This window comes from Astyanax mexicanus, chromosome 4, assembly GCF_023375975.1.
Source record: "Astyanax mexicanus isolate ESR-SI-001 chromosome 4, AstMex3_surface, whole genome shotgun sequence".
Lineage (NCBI taxonomy): Eukaryota > Metazoa > Chordata > Actinopteri > Characiformes > Acestrorhamphidae > Astyanax > Astyanax mexicanus.
Genome location: NC_064411.1, coordinates 11,282,445 through 11,294,761, shown reverse-complemented (window position 1 = coordinate 11,294,761; position 12,317 = coordinate 11,282,445). Strand labels below are relative to the sequence as shown.

At 41.4% G+C, this 12,317-nt stretch overlaps 3 protein-coding genes across 14 annotated transcripts in view; all 3 read right to left on the bottom strand.

Annotated features, from left to right (window-relative positions):
* The window catches only part of LOC125801101 (NACHT, LRR and PYD domains-containing protein 12-like), a 431,224-nt gene that overhangs the window by 242,684 nt on the left and 176,223 nt on the right, over nucleotides 1–12,317 (bottom strand). The window lies entirely within an intron of this gene.
* LOC125801243 (zinc finger protein 484-like) overlaps nucleotides 1–12,317 on the bottom strand; it is a 111,033-nt gene that overhangs the window by 91,616 nt on the left and 7,100 nt on the right. The gene's annotated exons all lie outside the window — the stretch shown is intronic.
* LOC125801211 (uncharacterized) lies at nucleotides 1,881–9,323 on the bottom strand. Of its 2 annotated transcripts, none has more exons than XM_049477575.1 (8): nucleotides 8,825–9,323; nucleotides 8,471–8,706; nucleotides 7,876–7,979; nucleotides 7,084–7,397; nucleotides 6,792–6,989; nucleotides 6,606–6,692; nucleotides 2,171–2,418; nucleotides 1,881–2,066 (listed from the first exon to the last, which is right to left on the bottom strand). In XM_049477575.1, exons 2-8 carry the CDS (start codon nucleotides 8,606–8,608, stop codon nucleotides 1,896–1,898), a joined length of 1,260 nt encoding a protein of 419 aa, XP_049333532.1. In that variant the 5' UTR covers nucleotides 8,609–8,706; nucleotides 8,825–9,323; the 3' UTR covers nucleotides 1,881–1,895. The 2 variants fall into 2 exon arrangements, with proteins under 2 accessions (XP_049333532.1, XP_049333533.1); XM_049477576.1 differs by having other exon boundaries at nucleotides 1,927–2,138; nucleotides 2,266–2,418; nucleotides 8,825–9,319.

Here is a 12,317-nt window from a genome sequence, read left to right as displayed (position 1 = left end):
TGTACATTAAAAATAAATGTTAAAATTAGAAGGAAAATGACTAGCTCTGTTTTAGTTTCTGTAACAACGTAGCCTGAGAGCTCGACGCAACAGTGTAAAGTTAGTTCTGTTTAGTAATATTTTAGAGTGGCTCTACACACATTTAATTTATTTTGCTTCATTATACTAACTGATAAGTGATTTACACATTAAACATATTACATGTTAAATAGTTCAGTAATAAAAAATCTGCTTTAATGTTTTATTTTTGAGCCAATATTAAAAGCAATTTTAATATTTTTTATTAAAAAAAAATGAATCTCTTTCAAGTTACTAATTTGTGTTTTATATTAGTGTTAAGGCATTTTTTAGGCTGTAATGGCCATCTCTTTCTCTTTTTTTTTGGGAAACAGGTTTAGAAATCTCAGCCAACAGCCAGATTATTAAAAATCTATTCAAAGTTTTAAAGTAAATAGTCTATATTTAGTTTAAAACACGCGAGTGGGGGCGGGGCTGGTGACGTCATGGGTCCTGCGTTGTGTAATATCGCGATATATATCGCAGAAAACCAAAACAATGCGATGTGAAATTTTTCCAATATCGTGCAGCCCTAACACACATATATATATATATATATATATATATATATATATATATATATATATATATACACACATATACATACATGTGTATGTATGTATGTAAAAAAAGGAAAGAAAAAAGAAAAAAAACTAGCTTAAACATGACAATAATAAAGAATAAAATGAATAAATATTTTACCTGACTCAATGTACTCCCGCAAATAGGCTGTGACACTGCACTTTGTAGAAATGTCAAGCCCGTCATCATATTCAGTGTCAGAGTCTGATGGCCATACAATACGATCAAGAATCATCTTTAAAAAAAAGAACAAAAAAGACAGTGAAATCATTGAAGAAGAATGTCCAATGTGTTACATATGTACTACAATGTGCGGTGTACAATGTACCTCTGGGGTAACAAAAAATTATGGATGCTTGAGGGAAAATGATATTCAGAGCATCAGGCCTTTCCTTTAGTAAAGGCATCAGTCCACTGTCTTTCAAGCCTCTTCTGAGTTGTCTGAGTTGCTCTCTTCTACGGCCAAGGACCTAGCAAAAGGCATGGAATTTAGCCAAATCCTGTAGTCAATACATATTGTAACGCGTTTTATCCCTTTGATGCACAACATGGGTCAAATGTGTCCCGGACAAGTTTTATTTTCTATATCAGAATTCAAGGTATTCCTCAACTAACTTGTTTTTGGGTATAGTTCATCATTATTATTTTTTTCTTTTCTTACTTTTTAAAATAAATACTCTTTTGTATCACTACCCCTCTCATGCAAACATGGGTAACAAATGACACAGATATTTTCTAATGTTATGTTAAAACAATTGAAATCAGTACTGAGTTAGCTGTGTGAGGGGAGCTGTTTTGAGCTATAGCTGAGTTGTAAAATGGTAAATGTAGGTTGTGTCTGACCTGTGTGTGTAAACCTGATGTGGAAAAACAAAAGCTTCTTCATAAATTAAGAAGAAAAAAAAAAAAGAAGATTTGAGCTAAAGAAACACTCATCCATACATGAATACACACTGAAAATGAACGTGGTTCATTATTGACCCATGTGTGCATGCATTAAAGGGGGTGTGATGCAAAGAGGGCTTTTGATTCAAAATGTAAGAAAGGTAAGAATAATATAAGCATGTGCAAAATAAGTTAATTGAGAAACACATTACATTTTTTAATGAATTAATTTATTGCTAAGATACATCATAGAACTCATACATGAAGTTGCATAGAAAATGAATGCGGGTCATGTTTGACCCATGATGTGCATTAAAGCAGGTGGTACATATGTTGTGCATCAAAAGGTTAAAAATAGCTTTTTATTTTCTTTAAATTTGTGTCAAACTTTTGTTCTCAAGACCAACACTTAGCGCATGCACTAGCACTTTCTCTGCAAGCCACCTTCGATTCTCAGTGTTAACAAACGGCAAGTCCCAGCTAAGGCAGAGAACATTCATTTTTGACGTCTGGCTCTGGCTAAGGTCATCATCTCCATCAAGCTGTGAATTGAATAAAAATGTGATATTACTCACCAAATCAGTTAGTTAATTATGAAAAACATGCTAAAATTGCTTGCAGACAACCTTACATTATTAAAACACACCTCTTGAATTATTTCTCGGAGGTCCGTGTCTGGACAATCTTGTAGGCATACATGCTCTTCATCTTGGCCAATCAGAGAGCTAAAAACTGAAGGACTCAAACTACTCAATCCTGGGCCGCCATGCAGGATTGAGTGTCCTATCATTCGTCCAGCAACCACATAGAGTCCACTGTCTAGAAGAATTTTAGATGTCGATGGCAACTGGTGATCTTCCTCTCCAAGAAAAAAAAGGGTTTTCCCAGGACCTTCTAAAAATAAATAAAAAAATACAATTATTAGTTAAGCATAGGACTTAATTACTAAATTAACAAAACAATTGAAGAGGACCAAAACTGCCAAAATAAAAAAATAAAAAAATAAATAAGTTTATAAGTAAGTAATATAGTGATTAAAATGATAAAGATTAATTTTCTCTTTTGATTAGTTTGTTTATTTATTTACATAACTATTTATTTCTGCAATCATTTATTTACCGATTTATTTATTTTTGTATTTATTAATTTCCCGATTTATGTATTTCTGTATTCATTTATTTTCCCAATTTATTTATTTCCTGATTTATTTATTTCCCAATTTATTTATTTCCTGATTTATTTATTTCCCAATTTATTTATTTCTGTTTTACCTTTTCCTTATATGATAATTAAGGGGCTGTCCAGCAATGATTTCACGGTGTCTTAGCATTTCTATTGGTTGATTGTTTTAGATAACCTAGATTGATGTCTTTCCCCTTTGGCGGTAACTTTGGTAGCGTAGAAGATTTTTGTAAAACACGCCCCTTCATTATCATATAAGGACAAGGAAATGTAGAAATAAATAAATAAAAAGTAAACAATGTTAATATTAAGAAACCCATAAATAACAAATAATTAAGATATTTACTTTTATAGATATGTATTTATTTTTATATTAATTCTAATTATTCTTTACCATTTTAATCACCATATTACTTTTATTGAGTAATTTACGTTTTTTATTTATTTATTTATTTTTAATTTTGGCTGTAACGAGTGAGCAGGAGGGAGGCGGACGTTTAAACGGGTAAGACATAACTTTATTAAATAACAAATAAACAAGTAAACAAAACAGGGGAATACGAAAATATCTATATACATAAACAAACAGGGAAAACCAACAAAGAACTAAGCTAAACTAAACAGATAATAACAAAACAAGGTAAGGGAATATATACAAAGGAATGATACGTAAATATATACAAAATAAACAAAGAAACAAACAAGAACTAAACGTGACTAGAAATAAACAAGAAATAAGCAGAGCGTGACGAAACCGTGAATAAACAATAGCTAACGTGGCGAGACAAAACGACAGAGGAAGGTGCAAAGACCGACAGCAAACATAGATTAACAAGTACTATTTATACTAAACATGAAACACAGAACACCTGGGAAGGGGCGGAGTTACAAATTAGACACACGTAATGCAAAATAACAGTGGAAACACCGGGGAAACAGAGGGAAACCTGGCGAGGGCGTAACAGAAGCCCCTCCCTAAACGCGCAGCTCCCGAGGCGCGTAAAAACGAACCCCGGGGGCCTGCGGCGGGGAGAGGCCGGGAAAAACAAAAGACGAGACCGGGGACTTGACATGAGGCAACACAGGAGACTGGACAGAAGACGTGACAGGAGACTGGACATAGAAAGGAGACTGAACCGGGGACGTGACTGAAGACTGGACATTGGGCGAAACAGGAGACTGGACGGGGAACTGGACAGGGGACGATGACTGGACATGAGACATAACTGGTGACTGGACAGGACTGGACATGGGAACGGGAACAAAAACATTAACAGGAACGGACACGAAAACGGTAACAGGAACAGGCACAGACAAACCAGACAGGACAGGAACCGGAACATAGACCGACACGGGAACCAGAACAGGAAGTGACATGGGGACCAGAACAACTTGGGGATGCCCAGGACTGGCTAAAGTCTGAGGGGAAGTTCGTGGAGCCAGCCTGGGCAAAGTTCTTGGGCTGGAATCCGGGGGCCTTGGGGCAGACCTGGGCACACGGGGCTTGGGGCGAAACTTAGTCCTGGGTGCAGGGACTGGCATGGGTGTGGTGACGGGCCTCGCTGGCGACGCGACGGCTTGGGCAGCAGAAGCTGGAGGCGCGGCGACTGGGGCAGCAGGAGCTGGTGGCGGTGCGGCGTCTCGGGCAGCAGGAGCTGGCGGTGCGGCGACTCGGGCAGCAGGAGCTGGCGGTGCGGCATCTCGGGCAGCTGGAGCTGGCGGCACGGCGACTCGGTCAGCAGGAGCTGGCGGTGCGGCGACACGGACAGTAGACACTGGCGGTGCGGCATCTCGGGCAGCAGGAGCTGACGGCGCGGCGACTTGAGCAGCTGGGGCTGGCGGCGTGGTCGGCGCTGGAGCGGTAGGCACCGCTGGCACAGGGACATGGACGGTGGGCACTGCTGGCTTCGGCACATGGGCAGTGGACACCGCTGGCACAGGAACATGGACGGTGGGCACCGCTGGCATCGGAACATGGACGGTGGGCACCGCTGGCACAGGAACATGGACGGTGTCTGGCACCGCTGGCATCGTAGCAGGAGCAGTGGGCACCGCTGGCATCGTAGCATCGGCGGTGGGCACCGCTGGCACAGGAACATTGGCGGTGGGCACCACTGGCATCGTAGCATGGGCGGTGGGCACCGCTGGCACAGGAACATAGGCGGTGGGCACCGCTGGCACAGAAACATTGGCGGTGGGCACCGCTGGCACAGGAACATTGGCGGTGGCGGGCACCGCTGGCACAGGAACATTGGCGGTGGCGGGCATCGCTGGCACAGGAACATTGGTGGTGGCGGGCACCGCTGGCACAGGAACATTGACATGAACAGACTTGGACCCTTGGGCTGTAGGTGTCTGTGTGACGACTCGGGCTGCTGAAGACTGCACGGAGACTTGACCTAATTTCACCGTAGCGTATTCAGGTTCCGGGGTGGCAGTAGCAGTACAGTGTAGCGCCGTTGTCATGGGAACCCCGGAGCGAAGATCTGCTGCCGCTACGGGTGACTGGAAGCGCTGCTCGGCGGCCGCCGTGGAAGCTGGGTCTGCAGCCGTAGAAGATGCGGGCGCCGTAGCAGCCAGAGAAACTTGACCCGTGGAAGCAGGAGATGCTAACTGCGTTAGCCGCGTAGCCGTGGGGATGCCTGGAGCTGTAGCCGCTGGAGAAGCTAGCTGCGTTAGCCGCGTAGCCGTGGGGATGCCTGGAGCTGCAGCCGCTGGAGATGCTAGCTGCGTTAGCCGCGTAGCCGTGGGGAAGCCTCGAGCTGCAGCCGCCGGAGGAGCTAGCTGGTTAGCCTCAGAAGCTAGCTGCGGAGCCGACGAGGTGGAGCGCGCCCTGGGAGGCGGGTGGAGGATAGCCTCCGCAAGCGGCGGCAAGCGGGCTCTCGTCGGAGGGTAGAACTCGTCCTCCGAACTGGACGCGGCTGCGAGGAGGTCCACGTAATCCCAGAAATAGTCCTCACAGTCCGCGTTTCTGCCCGCCTTGCCTACCTCGCGGTTCGGAGCGAGGCCGATGGCCCCAACCGTTAGCCCCCCCCCAAGAAAATCCTCCGATTTTTGGGACCTCTTAGAACGCCCAGCCCGAGGCCTTCTCCGGCCTCGAGGCCTCGGATTTTCCTGCGCCGAGGTCCCAAAGGGGGCATGACGGATGGCCAGCCCGGATCCAACCCAAGGGTTTCCCGAATAAACGTCCATGGCGGTCGGTCTTTCTGTAACGAGTGAGCAGGAGGGAGGCAGACGTTTAAACGGGTAAGACATAACTTTATTAAATAACAAATAAACAAGTAAACAAAACAGGGGAATAACGAAAATATCTATATACATAAACAAACAGGGAAAACCAACAAAGAACTAAGCTAAACTAAACAGATAATAACAAAACAAGGTAAGGGAATATATACAAAGGAATGATACGTAAATATATACAAAATAAACAAAGAAACAAACAAGAACTAAACGTGACTAGAAATAAACAAGAAACAAGCAGAGCGTGACGAAACCGTGAATAAACAATAGCTAATGTGGCGAGACAAAACGACAGAGGAAGGTGCAAAGACCGACAGCAAACATAGATTAACAAGTACTATTTATACTAAACATGAAACACAGAACACCTGGGAAGGGGCGGAGTTACAAATTAGACACACGTAATGGAAAATAACAGTGGAAACACCGGGGAAACAGAGGGAAACCTGGCGAGGGCGTAACATTGGCAGTTTTGGTCCTCCATAACAATTAACATACAAATGTAAGTAAATAAACATAGCTGGTGAAAAGTGAGAATACAAAAATTGCGCAATTTATGCTACATTTATCTAATATTTAACAAGGTTTCAGTTTATATAATATAAAATGTCAGCTAGTCCAGACTAACCCATCATAGTTTTTTATAAACAGCATACCTATGTTCAGTTCAAAACCAAACTGTAGTTTTGATATTGTTTGTGAAAAAAAGAATCTTTTGACGCCATCTCCCAATGCAGCATCACCTAAAACAAAATAAGTACACATTTATATATTAAAAAAAAAGAAAAGAAAAAAAAGTCATTTATTCAATAACAATAAAAACAAAAAGGTCAGTGACCTACCTTGTAAAACCACAGTAAGGTTTCGGGCCCAGTTTATGTTGGGGGCTTTGTAAAACTGCAGAATAGCCCTCTCCCGGTCCTCTGGACTATGTCCCATGTTCAGTTTGATTGTCAGATCCTCCTCAGACTCAGCAGCTTTCAACAGTTGATGTCTGTAAATGTCAACTGCTTTCGTAATATCTGGCTCAGTTTTCCACTCTGTAAAAGTTACAAAAATTATGCTTTACATAAAGCCATTGTGCTTTACATATACCACATGAGAGGAAAATGGACACAATGCAAGATCACAAACCTTCACTAGTGCAACTACCACTTTGTCTCTGCCTCAAGTCTCTATGTTCATTGTCTGTACTGTTCCGATTTCCCATTTCCCCTGGAGTGGTGTTCCCATCTTCTGTCTCCTTTTGTTGTCCGTCCTCTCTTTCCTGTTGTCTGTCCTCTCTTTCCTGTTGTCTGCCCTCTCTTTCCTGTTGTCTGCCCTCTCTTTCCTGTTGTCTGCCCTCTCTTTCCTGGTGCCTTCCAATACCATCTTGAGTCCTTTCAGCTTCTATATGCTCCCTTCGTCTGTTGTTTCCATGCCTGCCTGTCCTACCGTCTGAATTATGTCTAGCAATTTTAAAGTCAGAGAGATTAAAATTAAAAAGATATGTTCTTGGCTTGAAACATTACTCTACACACTATTCCCAATGCTAAAAACCAAGAAGTACAATTTATCATGAGAGCTAATTGCAAACTCCCAAAAATTATGCAATGCATAATGACATGCCTTAATTATTTAATGTGAATGAGCTACATAATAGGGCTGCACTATATTGGATTTTTTTTTTACATCGCATTGTTCTATTTTTTCTTGTGTTTACGCCCGCTCCCCCTCCCTCTCGCGCTCACTCAGAATGCTGTGTATCTACTTCTTAAGAATCAAAACACTGCAACGGCGTGTTTGTTTTTATTGCCACGTGACATCGCAGGGTCCGCGATGTGACTATCGCACGTGCACACATCGCAATGTCAATGCTTAAATTATATATTGTGCAGCCCTACTACATAGCAAAACTGACATTACAGACAAATAACCATAACTTACCTTGAACAAACATCAACATGTGTAGGGATGGATGCCTGTCTCATGAATTGCTTGCAGTACAGGCACTGTATGGTTGGACCACCTGACGATGTAGGAGTAGATATCTAATTGGAAAGAACAACTTTTACTTATGTTTTGTAATATATTTTATACACACAACACAAAAAATGTTGCACTCTGAAAGCACTAACAGGAACGAAAAAAGGGACAGGATGGATTTGGGCAACCTACACAAGCAGTGATGAACTATTTACAAAAAAACAATAAAGTTTATTCATTTGAACGTTAAATATCTTGTCTTTGTAGAGTATTCAACTGAATATAGATTGAAAAGAATTTGCAAAACAAAAAGATTTTGGTTTTGTAAAACAAAAAGAAGGAATGTCCAATGAATGACAGTTTGCATTTTAAAGTTAAATTCTCCACAAAAATGAATTTTACAACACTATTCTATTTTTTCAGATGCACTAGTATCTTCATGTACACATACATAATTATGGTGTTATAAGACTTTCTGAGAAAAACTCTGAAAGGGGAAGCATATTAAATATTTTTTCAACACTATATTAGTAGATAACATATAAAATATACTTACTCTTTCCATGCTAAGATTGGCTTGAAGTGGTCTCACATAAAGGATTGAAGAACCAACCCCTGCCTCTGTGGTGAGATACAAGGGTGTGTATCCACTCTCTGGACATGGAATTATCTCAAGCGTTTTGGACCGTGTCATTCCGCTAGTTCGCAACAGCTCAAAGCCCCCTCCTTCCTGAAGCTTTGGAAAGCTTTTTGTCAACTGATTTTGGAACTCTTGAGCATCACAAGCCCGGTCTATAAAATAAATATTGGTTATGTATACTTTTGATCTCTTTTGCAGCAGGCAGCAGGCAAAATGTTCCAAAAACTGGTCAGTTTTACAAATGCACACTATGCTATTAAAGAACCTCACCTGGGAAATGGATTTTCTTAAACCCCAAACCAGCAGTGGACAGATTTACTTTTTCGAATGCTGAGGGGACACTGCAGTCTTTCCTCCCTCTCAAACAGAAGAAATTGTGCGTAAATGACTGAAGCTGCACTCTCCACTTAGGGTTAGCAGCTGGCAGGACTAGACGTCTCTTTCTGGTTCCTGACTGATAGGGGGCAAATGCCCGGACGACCTCACCTTAAAAAAAAAAAATGCATATTTAGATGTTTGCTTTTCACATGGATTGACTTCAACATCTGTCTCCCTAGCTAGGGCTGTCGCGGTGAAAGAATTTCCCCTGCGATTCTATATGGTGGCTCAACACCGCGATATGCGGTGTGATGCGATATGTCCCCCTTACAGTACCTCTGCGGCCCCCTGGGGGGGCCCACAGGTTGAAAACCACTGCTTTAGTGTATTTATTGTTAAGGAATGATGTATATCATTGTTTTTAAACGGCAAAGATGACACAGTTTTAAGACTAGTTAAATACATACAATATACAATAGATGCAATAAGAACGCACAACCTTTCTCCTAAATATTTTAAGTACATATCTGAACGAGATTTTTGACAAATAAAGGGAATCTGTGTAAATATTTTAAGTACATATCTGAACGAGATTTTTAACAAATAAAGGGAATCTGTGTAAATATTTTAAGTACATATCTGAACGAGAATTGTCTGGCTCTCCTTTTTCATTTGGCTTGAAGCCGAAATGCTCCCAAACCGGCGACGTTGCTTTTAGTTTTTTGACCAGAATAGCTTCAATAGTCTCCATCTTTGAAAAAACAGAGACAGACTCCAGACCAGTGGTTCCCAACCTATGGGTCGCGACCCAACCTATGGGTCGCCAAAGATCCACGATGGGTCGCGAAGCCCTCTTGATTTTAAGGGGTTTCATTTTAATACTATATATAGTCTAGGGTAAGCAAAATTCGCCGCGCTGCGCTGCGCTCTCTCTGTCTCTCTCTCTCTCTCTGGCGCGCGCGCGGGCGCTCTCTCCGGCAGCGCGGAGCTGAATTCAGCGCGAGGCTGAATATAATAATATAATAATATAAGAATATAAAACTCAGTTTAGTTAAATAAATGAAAATGAGTGAGGGCCTGTAAAGTTAATCAATTATTGTCCAATATTTGGACAGGTTGAGGTTTTGGTGAGCTGTTTTACTGATTTGAAACTGAAACTGAAACTGATATTATTCTTTTTTTTTGTTGTTTGTTTTTATTTTATATAAATTATTTTTTATTCATTTTAAATAGTTGTATTATTTTATTGATCTAATTATTTTTTTCTTCATAAGATAAAAATTCCTTATGTTTTATGTATCAATTTTTCCTTTTTTACGTGTTTATTTTATTCATCTATAGTAAATGTCAGTTTTTATTTGTCATTTCTAACCCCCCCCCCCCCCCCCCCACCCCAACCCAATTATACACTTACATCTTTTACATTTGGGGGGGGGGGGGGGGGGGGGGTTATGTTGGGTCGCCAAAGCTTTCAATGGTAAAAATATGGGTCCCTGAAGAAAAAGGTTGGGAACCACTGCTCTAGACCACCAGAATTTGTGACCCTTTTCACCTCCATTTAAAATAGTGTAAAACCGACCAAATCTTCTCACAGAACACCTGTTAACACCGCCCATCTCCCGTCAGGCAGAGATCCAACCCCTACTAGATTATGATTTGTATATTCAAAATAAAGATCCTTTAAATTAAAATAACAATTGTTATAATTTGAGGGGCCTTTCAGTAATATTTAATGTATGCACGGTCTAAAAAAAAACAGCGTGGGGGCTAGTTTGACCGATGGAGGCTGACTTGACCGCAGTCGCACTCAGGGGGTGCAAATCGCAGCGGTTCGGCACATCACACATTCTGTATAACCACCTTTAATATATAATATATCGACATATATAATATAATAATATCGGCAAAAATATACCAATGTTACAGAAACACAATTCTCACCCTGAACAGCATTTTGAGCCGCTTGTGCTGCCCTTGAGGTGCAAGGCCGACTGCAAGATGGCGAGTTCTCTTCATTTGACGAAGGAGCTTCGTTGCTGCTGGTGGCAACAGATGAGGCGCCTTCGGCTTCTTCCAGGCCATTAAGAGCCTCTCGCAACAAACCTGCCACCCATGCTTTCTTTGTCATTTCTCTAGCTATTTTGATGCGAAAAAACAGCAAATATTAAAACTTTATGGCAGAAAACTGCAGCCGTTTACAGGAGCCTCTCGCAGAAGCCTGTAGGTAGTAGGTGGAGTTGGATATCCAGCCCTGCCCTCACTTGTGGTCTCTACGCAAACACACGACCTGCTGATTCTTGAGGCACTGTGTGGCACTTGAAATACGCATACAGCGCCGATTTTTCAAGAAGCACTGAAGCGCTTCAGTAATCGGTGATCGATTATATTTGTCCAGTCCAACAGGCCCCGCCCCAAATTTGAGGGAGCACTCCTATTGGACAGTTATTAAATTTACATGTGGCACGATTACAGCGCTTGCCTAGACGGAATGCAGTCCTATGCATTGTGATTTGCTTTTGCACATTCGCAGCGCCACACAGTGGAATACAATGCCGTTCGTTAGATTGCATTTTAAGGTGGCTTGTGACACTAATTCTGCGTTTCTTTCTTTAAATACAAATCCACACACACTGGAGCTATTGATTTTCATTGTGGCATGTTTTCATCACATCAGTGTTTAAAAGCAATCTCGTAAGTATTACATTTAAAGGAGGAGTTAATGTTTAAAGTACCTTATGGTGAAAAGTAATACCGCTGTGCCTTGATTACATTTCAAGGTGTATTTCATTAAATTCTGGCACTAATTCAGCGTTTGGTTTTGAAAATGCAAATAAGTGCGTATTGTTTTTCAATAAAGAGATCAAGTGCAATGAAATGTAATGTAAAAGTAGTTTTGCATTTCATTTTGGCACTTATTCTGCATATTAGTGAGGAAAAGCAATGCATTTTGTTGATTGTTTTTACATTTTTCCACCCTAGTGTTTGCTTTTCAATTTGGCACTAATTCCTCTCCATAGGAAGCAGCATTGCTTCTCTTTGTGATGTCTGTCCTTCACAGACCCACCAGCCCCAGCTAATCTGTGTTGAAAATCTGAGGGGTGCCGCAAAGCAACATGTCATCGTTGGAAAGAGTGACCGAATTACTATTTCCCTTGAAGACAGACATCTGCTGTGGACAAGCTATTTAAGCTCTACTGGGTGTGTAACCTGGCCTATCCATGTCAGCTAAGCTCCGTGTTCTGCTTCTTTCAACACATCTATGACATGCCTCTCTCAACTAGCCGGAAAGCTAAGGTACTGAAGCTCATTTCGAAGCTTAAAGCATCACAATTCACAGCATAATGTACACTTGTCCAGAATGTCGACAGTCACAATTCACAGAAGTTAAGAAGCTAATTTGGCATCTTCGTGAAATACATGCATTGTCAAAGGGACTGAACTTCAT

What these genes read in the sequence shown, in the direction of transcription:
- LOC125801211 (XM_049477575.1), bottom strand. Translation starts at nt 8,608, where the DNA reads ATGACACGGTCCAAAACGCTTGAGATAATTCCATGTCCAGAGAGTGGA. An exon ending in CCAATCTTAGCATGGAAAGA is followed by an intron (nt 7,980 to 8,470) that starts GTAAGTATATTT and finishes CTTTCCAATTAG; the next exon opens with ATATCTACTCCTACATCGTC. An exon ending in CATGTTGATGTTTGTTCAAG is followed by an intron (nt 7,398 to 7,875) that starts GTAAGTTATGGT and finishes TAAAATTGCTAG; the next exon opens with ACATAATTCAGACGGTAGGA.